Source organism: Corvus moneduloides, chromosome 9 (genome assembly GCF_009650955.1).
Source record: "Corvus moneduloides isolate bCorMon1 chromosome 9, bCorMon1.pri, whole genome shotgun sequence".
Lineage (NCBI taxonomy): Eukaryota > Metazoa > Chordata > Aves > Passeriformes > Corvidae > Corvus > Corvus moneduloides.
In genome coordinates this window covers 7,401,071-7,427,416 of record NC_045484.1, presented here as the reverse complement: position 1 = coordinate 7,427,416, position 26,346 = coordinate 7,401,071, and the positions used below count along the sequence as shown (strand labels likewise).

Genomic DNA, 26,346 nt, shown 5'->3' with positions numbered 1-26,346 from the left:
AACTTGTGCCTGCTGCCCCTTCTCCTGTCCCAGTGCACCTCTGCGAAGGGCTTCATCCATGCTCCAGCTCTGACCACCTCAGTGGCCGTACTGGATTTGCTGCTGGTGTGCCACTGTCCTTGTGCTGGGACAAGGACACCAAGCACTCAGGCTCACGAGCACTGGGCAGAGGGGCAGGATCCCTCCCTTTGCCCTCACAGCATTCCAGCTAACAGTGCCTGGGATGCAGTCAGCCTTTGCTGCCTGGGCACACTGCTGACTTCTGGGCAGCTTACTGCCCACCTAAGCCCCCAGGTATTGTTAAAGAGTACTGGACCAAGAGCTGATCCCAGAGGGACATCACTAACAGCCAGTTTGAGCTCAGTGGCCCAAACAATTTTCCACTTGCACCAGCGCTCACTTGTCCAGCCCACCTCTAACCAACTTGGCTATAAGGATGTCAGGATTTTCCTCGAGTGATACACAAACACAGGCACATTCTCTGTGCCTACCTGCCTTTCTCCAAGCTCTTTAATTGCATGTCTTTGCCTCCTCCTGGGATGGGATACTCCATACTGCTTTGAAAGAGAACCAGCAGCAGGATCCGAGGGGACTGCAGAGATGGAAAGTGCCTATCCCAGAGCAGGTGGAACTGAACCAACCGGGAACAGCAGGCATCAGAGGAGCAGAAACCATCTGATGCCACAGCCAGTTGCAGGGAAGGAGGATTCTTTTGATCACATTCACCTTTTGAGATTTAAAGCAGGTTAGCTCCTGTAGAGGTTTCTTTCTACAGCATGAGGAAGTGTCATTCATACATTCCTAGCCTCTCCAATCTCCCTAAATTTACTCTCCCATAGGTATCCTTTCTCCTGTCATCAAGCCTGAACTTCCACTCTGACCTCCACCTACTTCGTGGCTCTGGATGGTGCTTGTCCATCTTCCAGATAGGATCTGGAAGCCAAGCCCCACTGCTTCTGGAGGGTGAGTAAAACCTCCAGCAGCAGCACAAAAGGGATCAACAGGGAAGTTAGGAGAGGAGTTCCTCACCCAAAACAGCTGGTCCACTGCCTGCCCCAAGAGGAGACCACACAGAGCATTCAAAGGCAAATCACTTATATAAAACTTTTTTCAGCCTTCCCTTCTAAAATTGATTTGAATCTGCTTTAGAAACTCCCACTACACATTATCTCACACAATTTGACTCCTCTTGCTTCCACAGTGCACAGCAGGCCAAAGATTTCCACCTTCTTAAGAAGGATCAGGAACTTGGCTACAAGCAGACAGTGTCTAAAAGCAGCTTTGAAGCCATTCGACCTCCTGATTTTACACGGATGACAAGGGTTGAATCTGTTCTGCCTCATTTTTGCAAATGAGTACCTCGATCCACTGTTGTCAAGAGGTTTTAATAACTCCTACAGCAAGCTATGTTTTATGTGATAAATGTCAGGAAATGAACTGAAAACCATTTGCCTACAGCATTTCGGAAGGAAGATGACATGGCAGCCTACCCTCTCCTGCTGTAAAGTGAATCATTAAAAAAGGCAGGAATAACATTCTTTGTTCCTGCCATGTAGCACAGGGTGGGCAGCACATACTGTCACTGACAGCTCCTTTGCTTTCTTAGCACTTATTCTTGCCTTGTGAAGAAATGTGAGGAAGAAAAATTATATCTGAATTGCCCAGAGTTTTTTGGATTTCTGTTTTAAATTGTTTTCTCAGTAGCCACTCTCCTAGTCTACAGGAAATATATAACGACCACCAAACCACCCTTTTGTAAGACAGTACTCACTGCTGTTCCAGTAAGCATCAGCCAAAAGGAACAAAATACACCAGAGCTTTTTCCAGTTCTAACAATCTTCAACATATCAAGCTTCAAACCAACAGAGCCTTCTCACAGAAAAGAAATGAGTAATAAGTATTCTGAATTTTAAAGGTGATCAAGGCAGTCCCACTAAGAAGACCACAACACTTAAATGGATTGTGTTGAGCATCCTCACACACATGTAAATGTGGATTTCCAACAGAGTTTGTCCTCCCTGGAGGCTCTGAAACTCTACCTATCCCAGCACAGCAATTTTGCCGTGCCCAGCACCACAGCACCACTCTGCTCCTGACATTACACCAGCAAAACACCAAACTAGAGACAGCTAGAGAGAAAGAATAAACCTTTCAACCAACACAACCCACAGAGGTTTAAAGCCAGTTTTTGCTCTGTAATTCAGCTTAGCAATGCCAGGCACCAAGGAGAAAGCAGCAGCCCAGGAGTCTCCCACAGGGTCAGAAAGTCAGCTCAGGAGAGGGTTGCCAAAACAGTCCTGACCCTGCTCATCATAAAGCAGCATCAAGGGTATATTTCATTTTAGCCTGCAGGTTAAACCCATCCTTACAACCTCCACTCCTCCTTTCAACAACCATCATCACAATTTGAGTACTCTGGATCATTCAGCTCCCTCAAGCTTTCTTGTGTGAGCCTCCAGGCCTCCTGTATTTAGGTGCTGGAGCCCCATATATAATGCAATACATCATCAGATCTGCTCTCCTCTGCAATATTAATGCCAGCTCCCATGTTATTTCTCACCAACCTGACTACCATGCATGTAAAATGTCTAAAGTAACTGTGGTTGGAAGAGCAACACAAAACACTAAGTCATTTAACGGGGGAAAAAAGCATTGCCTTTCACTGGCAGTGTTGTTCAGAGCACATGGCAGTAAGCGTGCTTTACACCTCTAATGCACAACCCAGCAGGAAAAATGCTAAAGTTGGAAACTGTAGCATTCAAAGTTAAAAAGTGCCAGAATTCAAGCTGCCTGAACAACACTAGTTTGACCCTCCCACATGTATAAGGTCTAGAATTATGCAACCAAAATGTTTCCCTTCATCATCTGTCTCACCAAGGGCACAGACTGGCTGGTGCTCACTCCACATGCTATTCCTTTTCCTTTCAAATGGCGCATTATTCTGTTTGTTCTTCAGAGGGAAGCCATAGCCTTATTTGTCACACATCATTCAAAACCCATTCTAAAGGCAGAATTTTTATCTTGAAGATAAACAAGTTATCTTCCCTAATGACCCATGTGAGACGAGATAATAGCATTGCTGTCGTGCAGCAAATGGGAAATGAAAACAAGGAGGTGTAAGTAAAATGCTTCCATTGCTTTTGGATGCCTTAACTGAGACTTCCAAGACATGATTTTCAGGAAATTTAAATGTTACTGTAAAGCACTTCATGGATACATCTACCCAGCATAGCTCAACAACTTGCAGGGATGGTTCGGGTAGTTGTCACTGAAATCCTGAGCCAGCCTTGACCTTCCTGTCTACATTCAGCCCCTTGTGCCTCAGTCTGTTTCTTTTCACGTGTACAATACGAATTCTTTCACATCAGAGCTACCTTGCTTCCACAATGCCCTCATTCAGGCTCCTTTTCCATGGGTCTCTCCCAGCTCCTGACTTCATTGAACAAGAGCCAGAGCAAAAAGGTTCTTCACTATCCATCCCATCCCCTTCCAGAGTCCTGCTTCAGCTCCCAGGCTGCAGCTCCTAACACAGTCCACATTCCCTGTGTTCTGCAATGAATATTGGAATAGTTCAGTAAAATCAAGTTAAAGACAGGAAGAGAGGAAAATACTTTAAAAGGGCAAAGCATTTGCTATTTTTATTCCAAGTACTGTGGCAAGCATAATTATGCAAATTCAAAAAACTTGTCATAATTGACCTTTTCAAAACATGTGTGTCCATAGGCCTAACATACAGTTCTTTGGTGAACCTTGAAATTTATTAAAGGTCAGCAGCTCTAGAACCTAATTTAATTTCATCATTAAAGAACTTATTCAACATGCAGCCATCACCAATCATCAAGGAAAAACAAATTTGCTTAAAAACAGGTAAAAATTTTGATGCATTGGACTAGCAAAACCTGTACCTGTAAAAAGTTGTACAAGAAAATAAAAAAAAAGATGTTCTTGCTACAGAACCTATCAGTTTAGTTGTTGTTCTGAAAATTTAACAATGCCAAAATCCAAAGATTCTGGTCATCTGAAGCCCTGGAAGCAGCTCTGGTAAACGGTCAGGAGCCACTACTGATTCAAACTGAGTTAATTCTGGCAGTGTATAGAGTAAGATTAAAATCTCATTGTGTTTAGATTCTCCAGGGCTTGGCCGTCTCTTCTGTGCTACTGCTCCAAGAACTGTCACAGACCTTCATGCTCCTTTGGGGAAGATTGTTCTCCACCTTTACAATCTCATTTGCAGCGACAAGATCTCTCTCCACCTCGAAAACTGGTTCTTTCTGTGAAGAGCTCACACAGACCCTGGCACAACGCCTGGTAAAATGAAACTCCATGAAGATTTCGGTGACATCAGGACTGGCCAAGGAAGGATTTTGGACAGTACAGGCACAAAAAGAAAACCAAAACAGGGAAACCCCATGTTTTCACAAACACTCACAAGCCCCAGTGCAGTTACTCTTATGCTGTATTATTTTTTATGCAGGATCCACTTGAGAAATTTCAAGTACTTTTTTTCTTCCAGGAAAGTAAAACACGATGACAAATAGGCAAAGCTGTCCTTAATTAGAACAGCAGTTACAACACATAATACTGATCCTGTTCCATGACAGAAATGACAGAACTATGGCTTTTACCAAGGGAATGAAACAATAAACATATAAAAACCTGAGGGCCAGATCAAACAGAATTAGTTGCCAGAGCACCACAGACATGAATCTATGACAATTTATACCAATGAAGGCAGTTTGTCCTTGAAGCTCAAGGTCAGTTTTTCACTAAATACCAAATCTTTTTTCTGGAATTTACATGCAGTACAAGCCTTCATTTCCTGGCTTAAATCTTCTACCCAGCAGCATCACAGACTATAGGATGCATGTAATTTTTTTCCATTGGTATCTACACTCCAAGAAATGTGTTGCTTCAACTGCTTCTTGTACAACAGATGGAAGGACATCATAAAATATCAGATGGCTCCCTAACAGGCTCTTTGAAATTCAAATAAGGTTACACATCCTTCACCTCACCATACAAGACCACAACAGGGTTGATTACAGAAATACCAGCACGGGTCTGTGTCAAATCAATAATGTGACACGGTGTCAAGCTTATCAGGGGGGTTTAACTATTTATTTTCATTTAGCACCTGCCTGCAGCACCTGTCACCACCAGGAACATTCCAGGAAGTCCCAAACAACCAACACAAGGACACCAAATATAGCCTGGGACACAGCAACTGGAACTATCTTGCCATAGTTATTCCATTTTCATCCAAAAGGGTGAACAACCTGGGATCCACTTCTGCAGATAATGCAATAGCACAGTAATTATTCAGCAGCCAGACAAATAACCTGTATTAGCTGACAGACCTCACTTTTGCAACTCTGCCCTCACACACATTCCAGGAAGTGGTGCTGTCCCTCGGATGCACTGAAATCACTGGTTTCTCTTTGCAGATAAAAACTTCAGCAGATCAGGGGCACTTTATGCAAGTGCACAAGCCCAGGACACCAACTGAAGACTCAACTTTCATGAAAAGTAACTGATAAATGCACATTCAGCATTTCTGAAAACTCCAATTCTACCAGCTCTTAATGCTTCCAATCAGAATGCACTTGTTCTGGAAAGAACAGCAGCTCTTTAGTGCTTTGCATGAATTCAAGCCATGGGCTATTACTCACAGAGAATAAACCTGTTGTGTCACCCATCTGTAACAGCCATCTGGGACAGATGTTTTAAAAGGAAACTGCCACAAGATTTAGGGTTCACTATCAACTTACCTTACATCTTGATCAGTTACCCCCTGAATGACACAGTATGAAATTATGGACCCCACCTGACTGAAGGAAGCAATACAGATTCTTTACATTGGTGTCCTTCCCTGATATATCAACAGTCCAGAAAGCAGATCAGTGCTATGCCTGTACCATCCTATCCCATCCTACTCAATCCCTGCTGCTTGGAGAGCTAAAGCTCAGTTCAATTTTTTATGGGCATAGAATTGACCATATATTATGTATGCAAAGTGAGACAGCCCATTTGTTTGCTCTTATTTACTTGCTACAAAAGAACCTTAGTTTCTTAAGCCAAATAAATCACCTTTAAAACATGTTAATGATCAACAAACATAAACATTCTTCATAAATTTCTGAAACAAAATTATTAACTATTCACATCCAACTTCTATAAATTTCATTGCATGTCCATCTGGCAGACAGCTGCATTATTTATTTGCTGTCACACTCAGTAAATTGATTTACTGGCATTTAAAGGTGTCATCTTTACTCATTACAATTTCAATGATCACTCCAGCACTGCCAGCATTGCACCAATGACCTGAGTTTCAACTTTTAATCTCTACTACGATTGAATTCCACGTACAAAACAGTATATGAAGAGACAGAGGAAACTGAAGGACTTGGGTGCTTTGATTTAAAGTTCACTGATCTCTGTACAGTAACAATTTGATGAGAAAGTTAATTTAATGACTCAAGTGCAACATACACTTTTTTGAGCCCAAGGTAAACTTCAGACCTGGCAACACTGCTGTGCAGAATTAAGATAAACGGACTTGATAGACAAGAGGAATGAGGCCACATGCTTGGAAAGGATTACTGCCTTGGAAAGCTTGGGGCAAATGTTGCTTACCCTGAGCCACATCATCTGCATGCTCTCCCAAGTATGCTGCCCAGATATATCAGCTACAGTGCCAGAGACCAGAATTCCATTCCTGCTCTGGAGACATTTCAGGCAGGCAAATAGCAGCAGCCCCCCATCTCACCCCACCTGGCAAGGGGAACCATTTAAAAACAAGCAGTACCCATCAGCTTGGAAAATGCATCAAAACACAAGATATTCAAGATGCTCTAGACTGTGTTCTAGGACACTAAGTGATAAGTACAAGAGATTTTCCAGAAAAGACACAATGACCCCCCCCCAAAGCTCCCTGTGGCTGTCCCCAGTTTGTGTGCTCTAGCACAGCCTCAGGCAAACAGCTCCAGAATCATCCCCACTGACTGAGGCACTTCCAGTGCTTCCACTGGAAACTGAACTCCAGCTGAAATAACACCACCTCCCCTTCACTGACACCCCCAGGCAGCATAGGAACTAAACAGAGCAGTGACCTGCAACTCACAGCCACACACATAGATACAACACAGCCAAACCGCAGGGAAAGTAGGAGTTTTGATCATGCCTCACTAGAGAAAAATATAATTAAAACCATTAGCTTTGGAAAACTTCCAGCCCTATGAATCTGACAAAGACATTTATGATGATAGAAGAATAATAATGTCCAGTAAAATCTCTGTACATAAAAGCACTAGAAGTGTTTTATAGTCAAAAATCCAAGGAAAGAACATTTTAAATAAGTTAATGTGCATCTCCTACAGAAAAGGAGCAGCGTGACTTTCACATTTCATAAAGTAAAGCTTGACTTCACAGCTATCTGTATCCTATCACACTTTTCCTGTCAGACTAAACATCTCTTGTTTTGATGCAAGTAGAGCAACTTATCTCACAGGGTATTTTTAATGAAAATGAACTCGAGGCTTAAACAAGAAGAACCCAAATCCCTTCTGTGATAGCAAATTTCTGACGCTTCGATCCACTTTGCATTGCTATGCTTTGAAGGATGCCCAAGATGAGAAGGAATTCATAACACCATCCACCAAGAGGGGGGCATTACAGTAAAGCATATTGACATGCTTGCTCTTTTTATTGATCCATGCAGCAGGTTCTTACTGGAGGTAACATTAAGAGAAATGTCTCGTTTACTTGAAAAGAAAAAAATAATTTCACAGTTTTTGGATAAAACATTTGGCAGAGTGCTGCCATCTGCACCAATATTTGAAAACCGAGCTATTCAAATATGCATGATTTACTTAATCTTAGCAAGATATTCGAAAATTAGAGGCTTTTTATTACACTTTCCAAAGCTTTTTATTACACTTTGCATATTGAGTATTAGATCCATCTGGAAAAGTGACACTCAAAACAACAATGCCTTTTCAAGTTCATACCACCTTGTTGTATCAGGCTCTTCCTACATACTGAGCATATGAGTTCCAGAAGCTACTTTTGAGAAATAAGGGTAAGGGGAGACAAAATCTACAAAGAATGTTCAAATGGTGACCCTAAAAATTAGAAGGCTCTCAAAAATGTGTATATTCAAGTGTTGTGATGATTTCCTGCCAATTTCTCCTGTTTATTTTAGAATCAGGCACAAGAGAGAAGCTTAGAACTCCTTTCCTGAATAGGTTTGAGAGTTTTAAGAGGTTAAGAATTTCACAGCTGATTATACTGACAAACAATTCCAATTTTGGATCAGTGCAAGCAGTAAGCGACATAAGAAAGGAATTTCCAACACACGTGCGCTGAAGCTGAAGCCTGTTTGGGATTGCACCTGTCAGAGCCCAGAAACTGGAGACAAACTGTGGCCATTCATACTTTATTTAAAGAAAACATCTTCTGTCACCCTGCCTCTCAGTCATCACCCTGGTTTTGTTTCATGTATTTGCTGTTTAAGCCTGGGAAAGGGGGAATGAAGACTTCATTGATTTTAACTAAACAACACAGCTGCCCATTAAACCTTCTTGACTACAGCACTCTACTGAACCCCAATGCTTACAATACAGAAAAATTCCTTCCATTTTATCCTGAGCCTCCCCTGAACAGAACACTTGGAGCAGGCATCCAGGAAAGGGAGCAGAATGCAAGAAAAAACTCCTGGACTGATTCATTAACAAAGTCATCAAAACCAGATACCAAGAGTATCATTAAGCTTTATTGTAACAGATCAGTGACATACTCAGGGTAAGGCTTTGGGATAAAGGTAGTTGCAAAGTCCTTCTGCACAGCCTAGAAGTTTCTAATAGCAGCCTGCCAGACCTTTACAGACATTTGCTAAGATCTGGAAGACTACAGACTTCAGAGCAATGCGCTGCTGTGTTCTGAGCTGTTGAGCAAACCACAGGAGGGGGACTGCAAAGCACAAGTGAAAAAGAAATCTCAAGCTGACTTAAAGCCATTTGCTCCAGAAAAACAATAGTTTTCCCAGAAAATGTTCTAAGATGACTCTTACCAAGAGGCTGGATGTGACCCGTTCATCCAAGAAATGCTCAGCAATGAAAGATTTACATGCACTTTACTTTAGGGGCTTTGAACATAAAACTTTCCTCCCACCTTCAAATCTACTTTCCTGAATTTCTTTGTGCGCAATATTTACAATGCCCACTTTCATTCTTAAGCAAGCAGCAGGAAGAGTATCTTCTTTGAGCAAACAGGTCTGGACAGACTGGAGAAATTTGCCAAATATTGATTTTGCTAGGGATGAGCTTGAAATTTCCATCTCATTTCAGCTTCACACAAAATGAACTTTTAGAAACTGATTTTTTAAAACAAATGTGTTATACTGTATTAAAAGAAGTTAATTAAACTACTTCAAATAATGAACTACCTATGATAATTGAGTAATTGAGAGGAGCAGGAATTTATACTTCAGGGTAAAACAGTACACTGGGAAAAATGATGCTGTCCTAAGAGGTTCTGTCTTGCTCGGGCAAGGCCACAGGCAGACATTGTGCCTGACTGGCCCAGATGTGGTTACTGGCAGGAGACAACAGCAAGTCAGCCAACTTATCTAGAGTGTTTTAGTCTACAAGCCTTTTCTCCAGTGGCACTTTCAGACAGGGTTCTTCCCACTCCTTGTCTGTCAGGTTTTATAAACTTAGCTTAATACCTTTGGGTTTATGTTCTATCAAACCAGACTTGGTGAATACAAATAAGTGAAGAAACTGAAAATTCAATATATAAGCCCTTATTTCTGCTGGAAACTAAGTTTAAAAAATGTTATAAGGAATGCAGTCTTCACAGTGTTTGTGTAAAGCATACTGAGCATCCAAGAATTACAGGAGAAGCATTACCTGCTTGTAGTTCTCTGGCTGTCTAATGAGATCTGTTTCTGTGACAGAAAAATGTCCGAGGATCTGGTCCATGTGGGAGCCACTTGTGAATAAATGGATCTGGAACAGATTAATTAAAAATATATTTGTCAGTGCAAGGACCAGATCATTAACATCATTAACTACCATCCAACAGCTGCGTGGATTGGAATGTGATGTGACCAGTGGTTACAAACCATTGCCAATGGACATGTATAAGTGTAACTACTATCATGAATACAGCAGCTCTTTTTAAAGCAGCCAGAATGGGAAGGATGAACATGCACCACAATCATCTCACAAAATGGTCCATCTGGTAGTGTTGCCAGAACGACACGCAGCAATTGCAACCACTGCTGCCACAGTACTGTGCTGAAGGTTTCTCTTTTCATCCTGTCTTAAAAGCCTTTTTCCTTACAGTACACATGGTCTTGTGCGTGGCATGAAAGGAGAAACCATTTACACCGACAGCAGCAGTCTTAAAAGAGCTAAAGTGTACTCTCAGAATAATTCCTATTTCTTTCTTTAAAGCAGAAAATGCTACCTAGTTACAGTAAGGTTCTCTTTTGCTGCTCTATACTGTTGGCTTTTGCTTACCAAGACCTTGTCCCAGCTGCACTGGTGATAGTATGATCAATTACTGGATGAAGAAGCCTCCCAAGTTAGTCAAGGGAACAATAAAAAGCAATTCCTCCTATTCAGAGCTGATCCCTTTGTTACTGTAATAACTGCAGCTGCCAAACAAGATAGCAGTGCACATTTGTCAGACAATCACTCATATTTCATTAATATTTCTGCCAGAAGACAGAGAATGTTTCCTGCTTTTCTTCCTTTATTCTAATACGAACTTTTTATCACACACTTGGGTATTGACAACTATTTTAAAGTTGACAGGCACTGGGTAATTATCAACCCTTCCGTGAAACTTCAGAATATTTTAGCGTTCCTTTCCCAAAACTCACTGCTGGTGACAACCATCTGTCACATGTGCAGAGCTATGCGAGTTTAAAAATAAAAGAGCACCTCCCCACACAATGTTCTTCCTTTCCACTTGCTACTCCTCTCCCTGCTGCATTCTTGCGTAACTCTGGCCGCCAAACCTTTGGGCCCCCAGCATCAGCCCCTTTTCCAAAGCAGGTGGCAGCAGCATCCCTGACCAAAGCCCAGAACAAATACACTAAAGCTGTAACAACAGAGGAATGAGGTGTTCCCCCGAGACCAGACTAGATGGACACTGGAATAATCCAGTATTTGTATTTTTGCTATCTCTTACAGATAACCAGGACACACTGCAAATAAAACAAGGTTTAAAGAGGGAAAGAGCACCAAGTTAGAAGTAGCAGGTGAGAGGGTGAGAGGCAGAACATGCATAGCTGTTGCTACTTGGCACTGGAATACCCCCAGGTGGAGGCAGGTCTGATCTAACCTTACACTAAGTTTGCAAGAGAGCACAGGCACAGACCCCCACTCTCAGCACCACTTCTGGGGAGTTCCCAGTACCAATTCCTAAATGCCCCTGAGCTCAGACAAGCTGCTCTCCCTGCAGGGCACCTAATTCACCTATGAGAAGATGAAAAGGGGGCTTGCTCATTGGTCACACACATTCGCATGAGAGGGAAAAAATTCTACTGCATTAAAGAATGTGCTTCTGAGATTTAATGGCAAATTCACCTTGGGAAAAAAGCAAAGATTTTCAAACCAAATAGACAAAAAATAAATAAATAAACAAGGTAGCAATTCCCAGAGCAACATGGTAGATTTTTTTTATGTCAAGATACAGATGCACCTAACAATTGCAGTTTAGCTCACTCATAAATTACTGACAATGAGGTAATTACCCAGCACCAGTCCCTGCCCTCTATTATTCAGAGATCAAGACTTTGTCTTTGTCCCTTTACTCATACTACATCAGATACATAGATACAACCCATCCAATCCACTGCACCCATCTTATTTTATATCGTTTATCCTAGAGGGGGCACAAGAAATCACTCCATTCATAAGTGGTAATTCCCAGTGCTGCTCTGCATTCTTACTGAAAATCCAACTCTTGCTTTTAGTTTCCAACCATATTAAAACCATTATTGTTGCTTTACCATAATCTGATAATTCCAATTATGTTAAACTCTTCTTCAATCATCAAGAATTCCATTTAATATCATTTTGTTCTTACTAACCCACACACAGAGCCCATAATCAGATATTCACCTGCTTAAAAAAAAAAATCATCTCTGAACCTGATCTAACCCTCCACTACTTCAGGATGGAAGATAGCTGGAAACAGCCCCAGGAAATCCATCAGTTTTGCACAAACTCATCTGTTCCACTATTTTTCGTAACATGCTGATTGTGGCACAGTGCATTTAACAGAACCCCCCAAAAATTAAAGTTTTAAACTACACAGGTTCCTACCTGTTTCGCTGAAACTATGCAAGGCTTCTCACTCATATTTTTTAAGGCAAAGTGATAACTTGAAGAGTAAATAAAAACAACTGCTCTCTCCTATGAATTCAAGAGGGATCAAAACCAGGCAGACAGATATTCTTCTGGCATTTGAAAGAAATAGGAAGAAAGAGAAAAGAAGGAACCAAGAGACAGATCTTAACACAGTAATATTCTCCATGTTCCCATATATTTGAAGGCATATCAGGTAAATATGTACCACTGAGAATTTCAAGGGAATTATAATGGTATTACTACATTATACTTTCAAAGCGAGCCAACCTGTCCATGTTAAGAAGCCATTATAATGTTATTCAACAGCTCATAGCCTCAGGCTGCAAAATTCCTCAGAAACAAAGAGGTTAAGATTTCCCTCAAGAAGTCTTCCTCCTACAGCAGGACACGTGTGCTTCTGTAAGCTTCAACGTGCCTTCTGGGAGCTGAAGTCACTGAAAAGCAGCTCACCAGAACAGGTAGCAAAGAGGAGCAGCCAGGGAGGCCAGCTAACGAGTGATTCCCAGCACAGAACCAGCTGTAGCTCCAGGGAGGCTTCCCCCTCTTGGGTACTGCAGAACTTCATCCCATCAACCTTAGGTGGCTGCAGGCAGCACAGAGTAGACAGAGGACCGACCCAGCAATATCCATACTGAAAAATACAGACTGGAAGAGCAGTCATCTTCTGAGTAAGAATGTATTTTCCAACTGTGCTGTGTTCTTCTCAGAAAGGCCCAAAGAGAGAAAATGGTATTTTAGAGCCCGTGTGAGTCACAGAATGACATCTGTGGAAGTGTCGTCACTAGTTGACAAAAATTACTGATCAGCAGTAAATAAAATTGTTCCACAGTTGAGACACATAACCTGGTAAGTTATTATTTTACAGAGCAAGTAAAACCCATAATTATCATTTTGAAGAGAAAGCCCTCTGTAAATCTGTCAGCATAATTAAAAAACATAACACCCATTAGCCTTTTGCATACTGTGTTTGTGGTTTATTAGAGAAAAGCAGCAGCTCATATAGAGGTCATACTGGGTCAGTTCAGTCTTCTAACACATAAAATAGTTTAAAAGTTTTAAAATTAATGCAGTAGTAAAAACAATTTCTCTAGAAAGAGTCAGGAAATATCAATTATTGTTTATACAGCTGTTAAATTGTGTTATATTTTGTGTTACCATAAATGCTAACATTAATGTGGCACTGTACTGAAGTCCTTCCAAAGTCACTTCTACCTTTCTAGTGTCCTGCTTTTAATTCAGACTAAAATATAAACCAGAGCACTGCACTTTATTACAGCTCTGAACAGAACTCCCACAGCTGCACACATACAGTGTGGGTTCACATATGGAGTTGGAGTAGGGCTCGGTTCCATTCTCCTTTGTGTGCCCCCATAGAAGCAGCCCTGACTGTGAGAATCATCACCAGCATCACTGTTGCCTTCAGTTTAGCCCAGCAATGACTGCTGGAGAAGGCAGTAATGGCAGCTTTGGGAAACTGGATGAACAGGAACATTCTCCCTCCTGCTTATTCCTCCAGATTCTGGAAATTGTGGTCCAGGGACCTGCAGCATAACTAACCTGTCTCTTGTAGTTGTCTGACTGTCCTAACTTCAGCGAACATTCTGCCTTAGATAGCCACAAAGGGGAAAAAAAGTCCAAGTTTATTTCAAAGTACAACTTCCACAGGAGGGTCATCATCTCTCATGGCCCCTGTCAACAAGTTTAGCATGTTGCCCGATCAGCACATTTCTTCACTACTTCAGTGCCTCACCTGGACCATTGAGAATATCTCTCTCTGTACTTGAGCTCCCAGGTCTGACCTGCTCTCAATTCTTCCTTGGACTCATTAACTGCAAGCTGAGGCACTGGAGCTGCCTAATGATTTGTTACTGTCAAGTCTCACATAAATCAGAGCACTGATGATGAGTTATGGAGGCATTTGCCTCACCTACTAGAAAAACCAGCATACCCTAAATAGAGGTAGTTTATCAGGAGGAGAAGATGCCAATCATTTCACTTGAGATTCACCTCTCCCAATCTCATCATGGTCTGTAATCACAGTCCAAAAAGCCAAGGACTGCATGGGCACTTAGAGGGAATTGCTACCTTTGTTCCCAGATCAGGGGAAGTACATCAGCAGTGATCAATGAGAAGCAAAAGGTTATTTTAGATGCTGCACACCCAGCACCTGATCCTTCCTCCCTACGGCTGTCAATCAGACATCCTCCCTAGCAATCAGTTCACAGAACGAACAAAAGGTAACCTCATTATAGTTTTTAGCACTGCTCTGTCAGACACAGGATTAAAACCAAGAAGGCATCTTCATTCAAAGGTGAAGATGATTCTGACAACTTTCTGATGTGTACTTTGAGAAGAAATTTCCCCAAACCACTTTTAGTCTCAAAAAAAGGTTTTCTGTGAAGATTTGGAGTACAGTAATAGCTGGCTCCATTTAAGTTATCCAAAGAGATATAAATGGAGAAAGGAGACCTAGGTAAAACCATACTTAATAACTCTTAGGACTATCTTTAGAACTACATTTTCTAGGTTGTCTCTGGAGTCACCATCACTGTCAACTTTGGGACTGAAGGCTGGTTCCATCCTAAAAAGACAGAATGCTTCCATACGTAACGGTGATTAGACAGGCATCTAGACATTCATAAATGGGAAAAGAACTGGAATCTAAGCAGTGTAGAGATCATAACTGATTCCTGATTTATAAGCAGGTAGATTTTGGGTTTTGCTAAGATGTCCCCTAGTACTTTGGAAAGAGATCTTGCATTTTATTTTGCTATTACTTTCAATATTTATGCTTAACGTTTTGAATCCACGTTTCCAGTGAACTTATAGCTCTGCATCGCTACTTCTTGTCTGGGCAACCAGAATGCTGTGTCTTGTTTCTACTAGGCATTTTCTGAGAAAAACAGCAGCAGCCTATGGTTGCAGAAGTGACTAATGTGCCAACCTGCAAGAGACTTTTATACAATGACAACCTTACAAACACTGTACATGCTACATTTTCTCAGGGTTTTGCCACACTGGGGAAAGATGGACGTGCTTATATTCAGAGTAATTCACTCTTATCTACAGAAAATGCAAAACTAGCAAACAACAATAATTTGTACATTTAGCTCTAGCTGACAAGGCTTTTAAATAATAAACTATGTCATAGTGAGTTAGAAGAATCATTTACCTTGTGCAAAAGTTTGCATTGCTCTTGGTGCTGAGCGTGCAAACTGTGCCACTGGAACCTCAGTCTCCCGTTTAACCACTGAAGGTATCGAACATCCACTACGCCTTCCAGCCCACCTTCAGGTCCTGCTTCAGTTGTACCCTCCTGCCTATTAGGCAGATCATCTTCACACTGAAAGCAGAAAAGAATACCAAACTGGTTTTAATTAAAACTTCATTTAAATTTTTCAACATTTTCGAGTCATTCAGTAGCGAACATACAAGATATATATAGGCCAAAGAGGAAGAAAATCGCCCTAAAATGAAGTCAATTCCAGCAGTACAGAGAAATTAGAACACAGGACTGGGAATAGCCTAAACAAGTAGAGAAGTGTGGAATAAATATCAGCTTCTCAGCTGTGACGTGGTGAGCTGTCTCCTCTCCCATCTTTCATTTTCCGTACCCAGGAAGACACAGTGCTCCTGAGACAGCAAGCATGTTCTTTTCCCAGATGGGAAAAATCATATTTTGACTAGATGCTAATATGTCAAAGAACATAAAAAACAGATTTAGCTCCTGCAGTGTCTTCCTGAGACCCTATTTTGTAAATCAATAACTTATATAGGGACAAAATTGTGGGCCTGTGCTTACCCAGCTATTTTCTTTTCTCCATCCAGCATTTCCCGTCTGGCAGGATAGAGGAAAAGAAAAAAATCATGCAGCTGGCAATGGCCAGGAGTCCACAGAGGCACTTCCAGCTATAGTTGTAGCATCTGTCTTGCTTGTTTTGCCTTTTTCTAGAGCAATTTGGAAGGAAGAAGAGAGAAGCAAGGAGTTCCCATTTGTTCATCTTGTCCCACTTGCCTTCTGCTGCAAATAAAAAACCAACAACAACCAACACCTTCATCTTCTGCTCAAAATTTCTGCAGCACGTTTCTGTTGTATCTCTTTCCCGAGGAACACGGGGAATTCCACCTCCCCCAGCCCCTTGCACAAAGAGATCATTCACATGTACAAACAGATCTCTTCGTTTTCAGCTAAGACACCTGCAGGTTGTAAATTAAAAGGGGAAGAAGACATGGGTAGTTTTACTTCTGATGCCAGTAACACCATTTAAAGTAAAGCTTTCCATTTCATGCAGTCTATAGAAATTACATACAACAAACACAACCCATCATTCCAAACGTTTTTACTACAGCATGTCGTAAGAAGTAGAAATAACACAGAACTGCAAAGACCTGGTTATTCAGAATGCCATTCTGAACGGAAGTGTCTCCCAGTTCTTAGACTCTCAAGACATTTCTTTAAAGTGGAAATTTTAAAAGCCTACTTGAAACATGACTGTTTTCAAGAAAACACTTAGGCAGATATTTGGACCCATAGACCTTGACAGTATTTAAACATATGTGCTTCCCTGCTTCACAGATTTCCATGTTCAATGACATCTTAAAAAGATCCAGTTGGCAGGCAAAGCTTGAATGTAGTTCCAATTTGGATCCTAAACTAACAATGCAAACTGTAAAATGAAGAGATTTAATCTTGCCTTAAATGCAGATTTCAACAGAAGTGTGTCTACAACCATGATCAAATAACCCCCTAACACTTGTTTTAACCTAAATATCTCCAGCTGACAAGGGCCTCTATTACAATGAGTGCTCTTATTATTTATAAGCACAAAAATGCTGTTCTGGTCACATACCAGAATGTATCAATATTACAGGTTTGTTCCCTTTGCTCTGTGGCTCAGATAAACACATGCTATAAATCACAGAGGCGCAGGGCTGGTAAAGGGCTTCTCCTTTCAAAGGCACAGATTCATCTTTAACAACAACAAAAAAAAAAAAAAAAAAGGAAAAAAGAGTTTGTGCTAACTCCAATGTCCCTCTTTTTCCTCCGCTCCTTCATCCCCAGGCTCCTAAACCAAGGCACTGTGTCCTAGGACACTGCAGTCCGAGCTAAGCATCTCCACAGTTCAGACTGTTTTGCCCCAAACAGGATGGTTTCTGGACCAGGAAACCATACAGATATGATTACCAAGCTGTCCATTAGCATGATTAGCCAAGCAGCTGGATATTAGTCACTACAGCAGAGAAAACCCATGTGTAAAGAACATTAAAACACCTCACATCAGCAGCCAGAAAGCCACATGGCCGAAGACAGACTTGGGAATCCCAGATTAAAATCTGCATTGTCCATAATTTACAGTTCTACTCCAACTTCCCTGGTTAGAGGTTTCAGAACGCCACAAATACTGCTCTCCTGGGGATTTATTTCAGGAAGGAATGGCATTAGACTCGATTGCTTTGGCAGTACAGTGACAAACACCATGCAGAGCTAATTTCATTATAGCAACCTGCCTTATTAATATTAAAATAAGGAACTCAGCCAATGCATTTTTAACAGGATCCCTCCATTATTTATTTCACAAACTGCACAAAAAATTTACTTTTGCTATGAAATACTTAGCCTGGCATAAAGTAAACAAGGTAAAAAAAAAAAGGTCTTGCATATTATACTGTGACCTCAATTTCCAGTCCCATCTTTACAATCTAAGACTATTTACTGCTCTCCCAGTGGGTGAAAAATCACTATAATACCAGCCCAAGCTACAGGCTTTGCTTCAAATATCACTGTGAATTTATCTAATCTATGCAGCAATCCAGGTACACACCCACATTCACTCTGAAGAGAGCGTATTTTTTAGCCCAGTTCATAAAGAGAGCAGCCAAGGCAACTACCCAGAGACCTCAACGGCCTTCCCACACTTGGAATGCTCCATGCCAGTTTTGGAAGAGATCATTCCATAGCCACTTACCAGAGGAGCATTTTGCTTGTGAGCTGTTTGCTGCAATTACTGTTTCTCTTTGATTCCATTTCAGAGGAGGGATGTGCTTGGATCAGCTACAGGAATGGTGCCCCAGCCTTGCAGCACAAAAGCCACACGAACAAGTATCAATGCCCTCATCACCATGTTGAGTTTTTTCCCATTACTGGTGATGATGCCTTTTCTTGGTCTTAAAATCAAGTGTCAAACACGGTTAGAAGGGAAAAAGGGATTTTACCTTGGTGTTTATTTTAAGGAGCCTTAGGTGCACACGTCCAGGTCGAATGCACCTCCATGCACACCCACAAAAGATCTGGTCTAACAGTATAGGTCTTAGTAATTAGCATATCCATAAAAAATCCCCCAATGAGAGGCTTGAATGAGCCCCCCCCTCCCCAAGGAGCCTTCCCCTGGATGATTCTATCTTGGTTTACAAAATGGGTTCTGGAGAGGACCTTGGGGTCTGGGGCACACTGATCCCTAACTATGAAGCTTCTAAGATGTTTAGTCTCTTAGCTTGACAAACAAGTCCAAGAATGTAGGCAAAAAGCACTAGGAATACAGAAGTTGTAAAAAAGGTGTAACAGGGGTATAAAAGAAAAGGCAAAAAAAATCATCATGGCATCAGTGATACCTGAGACGGTCTTGTCAAACTGGGTGATGTGGATCTGCCAGAGCACTCCTGATCAGTGTAACTTAAGAAGACTGATTAAGTAGAAGATAGAATGAAGCCCCTCAATGCCACCATAACTCACCCCAAAGGAGCTTTCTATCCTAAAAGCTGCTGCTAGAACATTTCAGTATCCACTTATTGACAAAACTAAGAAAAGAAAGCACAAACCTGATCAAAGTGACAAACATATATTTACACGAGCTCTCTCCAAGCCAATTTCTGAACTATCATCCTGCCCACACTTCAGCAGAACCAGCTCTCCTGGGGTAAAAGATCCCGGAAAAATAAACAGCTCAGCCCCATAACAGCTACACATTCCAGGACACCACCCATCACAGTCCCACCTAAGGTAGCTCACAAACTGCAAAACCTACCCCAGGCTTATAAACACACCTCAGGCCTCATAAACACACCTTAGTCAGACCTAAATATGATTAGTCCCAAAAGCATGTATTTTAACAATTTTTGCAAGGCAGCCTAGAATTCAGTCTTTAACACACAAGTTTTGCCCTAAACATTCCATCCCATGCTATTTCAAGTCAAATTACAAAAACAGGTGCCGGATCATTCCCAAAAGTGTGAATGGACTTGTGGTTAGACAATGCAGCAAGTGCATCAAAAAAACCCAACACTGCCAATGTCCTCCTGTCAGAATTGTTCTGAGCAGACAAGTCAGAGTCACAAAATACAGTGAACTGAAAAAAGCCATCAGATATGGAAGTAGTCAGAGGAAAAGAATAAGGGGTGGGAGAAAGGAGGGTGTGAAAAAAGACATGGTGCTATATCAATTTTCTGTCACATTCCATACATCTGAGGAAACAACTTGTATGCGACATGCTCAGAGAGAAATTAAAGATTAAGAAGTTTCAACTTCAACGGCAGAAATGAAGCTGTTCTTTTTGGTTTGAAATACAAAGCAATCCCGTATGATCAGAAATCAGAGAGCAGGTGTACCAACAGTGGATGGAGATAAATTAAAGAAATACTTCATCATATAAATACTTTATCAAAGAACAACACAGGCATCACTGTGTTTGCAGACATGAGAAGGGAGCATTTTTTCCATGACTTGCTCTATTTGAGGATTTTAGTGACTTGGTATGGAGTTAATCTTGCTCTGTTCATACACCTTGAATTACACAAACTCCAAAAACTGATTTAATGCAAAACTCCTTGCAGATCTGGCAACACGCCATAAGCAGGACTGCAGAGGAAACCCTCTGCTGTGCAACTTCATCTAGATTTTCTATACTATTCCTACTGATACAGGAATCTTTAAGGCTTAAAAATTCTTACCTTAATAAATTTGCTGTGCCCTATACAGGCAATGGAAAAAAAAAGGCTGTGCTGCCTGCACTTCTGGAAAACAAGGCGATGGCAGGGCTGGCTCCCCCAGAGATGCTCTTTTCTGACTATGAGCTGCCACCTGTCGGTCCAGGACAGACCCCAGCCACCTCCAATGCATCCCCAGCAAGCTGTGGCTTTTCCCAGGCATCTTCCAAATCCCCCCAAGCACCAGCTCTCTGCTTCCACAACTGGACAGCCAGCAAACAATTTGCTGTTCACACTACCCATGGAGAAACAAGTCTGCTGGAACATGGATAAGACGTTTAACCCATGGATAGATGCACTAGGTCAGCTCCCTGACACTAATCCTTGAGCAGAGCAACACAAAGCAACTGCCAGCTGAAACCTCCAATGCCCACTCCCAGCCCACTCCTCACCTGCACTGGAGTTACTCTGGGTCTAGACAGAGAATATTTACTCCGTTACCACTCAGATCTTAACTACACTAAGCACACAACCTGATATCACAAAGGTGGATAGGAGCATATTTAGATCCTCACTGCAGGGCTCAGGAAAGGCAAGGCAATCACAAAAATCAAGCCAATGAAGTGCTTCTGCAGCTTTTACTGAGTGCTCGTTCCGAACTGCTCATAATTCAGACAATGGTTTTGATGTGACATAACATATGTTAACTTCTGTAATTACACATCTTTAAACAGAAGTAGTTGGTTTTTTTTTTTAATTAAACACCATAGCCAGAAATAACAGCATCAGACATGCTTTCTTAATTAATACAGCCATATATCTATCTGCAGGAGGGGAAAATGTGAAAAGGAACAATCTGAACAGATGAATGAGAAAGGGACAGCACTATTTTCATTAATAGCACCATAAACAACACTAATTGGATTTCCTCCTAGACAAGGCTGGATCCAGATTAGATTTATGCAGGGAAAGATAGATGGTGTAAAAACCCACTCCCACATGGTGCACATACCAATTAAATCTCCAGATATTTGCATGGAAGAGCAAGTTTTCCACAAACATAGGTGCTCACAACATCAAAGTTACGCTCACGTCGCATTCAGCCATTAAAATAAAAAAAAACAAAGTCCTGTGTTTCCGCAAGGCTTTTTAGCTTTTAAGTTTCAATGCCTTTTGTAAAAATTACTACTCACAACAGCACTCCCAAGAGCTTACTCTTGGCAAAGAGTGAAAAAGAGAAGGTGCTGAGGGAAGACAGAAAATGTGAACACAGCTCTTACCCATGCCTGCCTTGTTCAAACAAGCCTATCTGGCAGTAGCCACAGGCCTGAGGCACTAGAGCAAGTGAGTTCTTTATCCCATCCCTCCTCACTCATTTGGGAGGTTCTTTAAGAGCTCTGCAATACAGCAAAAGCACTATGCCTTTAAAAGAGCTTGGCAGCACTGCCTAATCTTTGGAGCTGCAAGGCTTTAAAAGAACATTAAAATCCCAATGCTCACTGCATTACATATTCAGACAAAACATGGAAACTAAATATACTAAGACCAACACATGACAGGGTAGACCTTAACTGGGAGAGCACAGCGTTCTGCAGGGCTCATGAAATGCAATACATAGATAAAGCCTTGCAGGGCTTCTCCTCTGCCTGCAGCTGCAGGTCCCCTTGCCCACGGCCATTTGCTCCACTGTGGCAAGAGAGGCAGCCCTGGATAAAGATGTAGCTCCCTGCAGCAACAGCACACCTGGAGCTAGAGGAAAACAGGGGAAACAGCACCTGCCCTCCAGGAGAGAGGAGGCAGAGCTCTGCCATGGGTAGGAGCCTGCCAGGCCCCTCTTCATACACGAGAAGTCCTCCTGAGAGAAAAGTGCTTTATTTCAAAGGATCCTCCCACGTGAGTTAAACCCAGGTCGCTTACAGTGGGACACCAAAGCAGAGGTTGACCACATTTAAATCAAAAGGCTGCAAAGATAATCAGGACATACCACAGGTACTGGCTGCTCCCTGTCACTGGAGGGCAGGAGAGGCCCTGAAACATCTTAAAATCCCTCTGTTTCACCAACTGCCAAGGAAGGAGCTCCCTATGCTGCATTTCAGCAGAGTACCAGAACGACCATGGTAAACCTTCCTACTTAGCAGGCCAGTCCTCATCATCTTCTCCTCACATAGCTCAAGTGACTCCAGTGCCTGTTGCTGAACCCCATCCAGAACACATCAGCTGTAATGTCAGGTTCAAGAAATTTTGCAATTCAGACGTTACCAGAGACACAGCAGATTCAATAAATTATAAGCCTTTCTGATCAGTTCAGACTTGTCTTTTAGAGTGTTTTACTTTGACATGCTGTCTGAAAAAAAACCCAAACACCTCTTAATTGTGCATTCACTGTGTCAAGCAAAGACAAATGTTGGTAACTACACATCCTCCAGTGCAGCACAGGAAAAAGGTACCATGACAAGTTCAAAGTATGCTACAACAGACTTGTCAGCCACACTGAGGTGAGGAAAATTCTGCAGGAGAAACTTCAGGGATCCTGCGCCCTCTGTTCAGGTTTCACAGATGGCTTTTAAAAAAAGAGTGTTCCTTAGCAGCTACTGAATCCAGCAACAGTAATAGCAGGAAAAGGGCAAAAACTTAAATGGTGAGAGTTACTAGGAAGACAGCACGACAAAGAGAATAGAAGTGTAAGCTCAGGGAGTAAGGGAGGAAAATCAAAAAATGAAAGCTGACAGACTAATATAGCCCATAAAGATCTGGAAAGTAATTATGCTTCTGAGTCAGAATCAATAAGGTTAATAAAATTCCCTCCTCTATCCTCACTGGAATAGATGAAGACATGGAAAAAAATGCAGAAAACTTATTTTCACTGAAACTAGTGCCAAAGGTTTGCTGGTTTTCTGCTGGGGGGAACATCGAGCTTGGCTGCTACTTTAACACTTTCTTCTAATAACATGGTTTATGGAACAGCAGTGACTGTCAAGTTTTCTGTAAAAGAAAGGCAATTCAACAAGATTAGACCAAGCATAAGCCTTACACTATACTGGAAATAGCCAGTGAGCCAAACTAGACCGTGACAAACAAGAGATTAATCAAATTGCAAACCTAAGAGTCAGAAGGCATGTTTATCTTCATTTTTGCCCACCAGAAGTAATTAAACTGAGTTCACTTTGGCATGCTAGAGACACATGCATGAATTCCAAGTATAAGAGACATAATAGCTCTATTTGTTGATTACTGTAAATTCACAAAAGGGGAGGGGCATCCAATTTCACTCAGAGGGCCAGAAGCAGACAGAGGGAATTAGTAGAAACAAGAACCAGTGTTTGTATGACATCTCCTGATGATCATGAGGGATATAACATCACTACACCCATTTAAAAAGCTCAACAGCCTCCACGCATAATTAGATCACAGGGCACACAGATTAATTTCAGCTGTAGAAATAAAGGCAGTACAGGCAATATTCCTCCCTGGAAACAAAAAGAATATGTGCTCACAGAGTACTGCTATTACCTGCCCAAACCATCACAGATTTGGAGAAAGCTGGGATGGTATCACTAAAATGTAAAAAGCAAGGTAAATATAAATTAGTCAAATACTGAATGTGCTAAAAAGGGAAGTTTATATCAATTACCTGCTTCTCAGAGACAATGAGAACTCCCCAGGTGTGCCTTGCAAGTTCAGTGAAGGAGAGGGTTTCACCTACAGGTTTTCAGCTGTGTCTTGTACACCAGGATTTGTTATGTGTGAATAGGAATCAATGAACAGCATTTGAGAATAATGTGCCTGTACACGAGCACCAAAGGAACAGAAGACATTGAGACAGACACAACAACACTGCCTATCTGAGATGGAAATCCACGAGGGCTGTCACAAACCTTTGAAAACCAAGTCCATCAATTACTGGCCCAGTGCTTTAACGCAATTAACAGGTGAGAATTCCCAAGCAGACACTTTGGTAAATCAATGTGAGCCTCCAATTCAGATCGTACTTAAGTCTTTATAGATCCAACAGAGTTAGTGATTACTTCCTCTAAAGAGTTGGCCCATGCAAGGTTTGAACTTTCACTTACTGCTTCTGGAGTCACCAACCTGCTGACAGATGAGAACAATAAATTCAGAGAACAAACTTGAACTACTGCAGCCCAGCTCTAGACTTTACCATGGATCCCCTCCTCCTTCTCCTGCTCCTCCTGCCTGCACAGCAACACAGTTTGCTCCTTTAACTGTTTCCCCCTCCAGTTTACAAACTTCACATGCTACAAGGATCCTCCACTCCTGCTCACCAGGGCAACCTGCCACAGGCACCAGGATCCTGCTCAGGAGACTGCACCATTGCCAAAGAGTAGGAGCTGGAGGCCACGAGAAGAGGTGCCCTGAAGGAATCACATACCTAACACACAAAAGCAGTCATAGAACCCATAGAAGCACCCCAGGCTACTAACCACGCCTGTCCTGACCTACACCCACCTCACAGTGAGTATCGATTACATTGGCCACACTAAGCACCACCTCTTACCACCTTTCATCATCTTTGAGTTTATAATTTCAGGAATCACTTAACTTTTGATTCTGAAGATCTAAGGGCATGTAGAAGTAAGCTTGTGGAAGCTTTTCCCAGCTCAGGATCTAAAGATTAAGAATTCCATGCAGAGCTTGAGCTCTTTGTCCATCATGTGCCATGAATACCCTTGCACCTCTAAAAATCTCTTAGAGCTGATGGAAGTGTTCAATTTGCAGGGAAAACTGTGTTGCTAAGGAACTGCAAAGGAAAAAAAGGCCAGAGTGTGGTATCTGAAATGAAATTAATTAATTTAATTGGCCCTTAATATGTTGAGTATTTGGCATAATAACAGCAATTTAGCAGGCTTTAGGCTTTGTTTCAAACTTAGGCTGAAAGAATAGTCTGAATTTAGATCTATAAATGACTGCACACTTAATTTAGCGATTAGCTCCATTCTCTTTTCTCACACAACAAACCCTGTTCATTTTTGTGGATTTCACACAAAATTTTAAAAGCAAACCACACAAATATCAGTTTGAACTACAGCTATGCCTACGGTTATTGAGACTCCTTTTCTTTTAAATGAAGACAAAGGGTCAGGATTCTCTCCAAGTTTCTTCTCACTAGCAGACCAACAGATGTACTTTTCCAGCAAGTACTGGCTTTCATGCTTTGCTCATTTTGGCAGAGATCTCAGCCATGCACAGAACCAAATACTATCTCATGGATTTTTGTTTTGCAACATTCCACTTCAGGAAAATATTTTCAATTGTTTGTAATCATTGAAGATTCCGTACCGTGGAAGATTTTTCAAGTTCTCAACCGAGAATTTCATTTCAGTTGTTTTAAAGAGCATTTCCTTTTCTCTCTTCTATTTTTTGAGACAGATCTTTCCTGAGTGAAGGTTTTTTCCTCTTCTTTTACCTTTTTCCTTCACTTTACTTAAATAGAAGAGTTAAGACTGCAGAGACTACATCTCTGGTGTGTTAGCTTACAAGATGTCAGGTAGCAAAGTAAAAACCTCACCTTCCCCCTCTCTAAGATTTTGGGGCTCTGTTGCTGAACACTGTCTGGCTGATAAGCAGGCTTTGCCACATGGTTATCTCACAAAATAACAGCCAGCAAATAATAGTATCTAACAACAAAAAAACTGTGACAGGTTTATGAAACAAACAACAGGCTTTCATGAGTGGCTTACAAGGAGCTGATCTACTGACCAAAATGAGGTGTGTTACCCACCTATCTCCTCCTCATCCACCATTGCCGCCTTGCATCCTTGCCAGTGCATTCCTAGATCTTCATTTGGTTGGCTCTTAAAGGTTGAATTTATTGGTTTTGCAATGCCTAGTTGATCAAATAAAAGATAAGACCTCTCCCTCAAAATTCCATTTGTTTTAACTTTCTTGTGATGGAGAATCACAAAACCCACTAGTTATGCTGTAACTCCATTCTTTTTTCTTTTTTTTGCCTTGCAAATATCTATTTATTGGAGCACGAAAACTGCTGGATCAACGCCATACAAGAAATGTTTCCATTAAT

The 26,346-nt window shown here is 41.6% G+C and overlaps 1 protein-coding gene across 1 annotated transcript in view; it reads right to left on the bottom strand.

Annotated features, from left to right (window-relative positions):
• The window catches only part of TEDC1 (tubulin epsilon and delta complex 1), a 67,669-nt gene that overhangs the window by 33,139 nt on the left and 8,184 nt on the right, over positions 1-26,346 (bottom strand). The window contains exons 4-5 of the mRNA XM_032118128.1: positions 15,559-15,729; positions 9,912-10,010 (exon numbers count right to left, since the gene is read on the bottom strand). Of these exons, the coding sequence (XP_031974019.1) occupies positions 9,912-10,010; positions 15,559-15,729 (270 nt within the window). The remainder of the gene's footprint in view (positions 1-9,911; positions 10,011-15,558; positions 15,730-26,346) is intronic.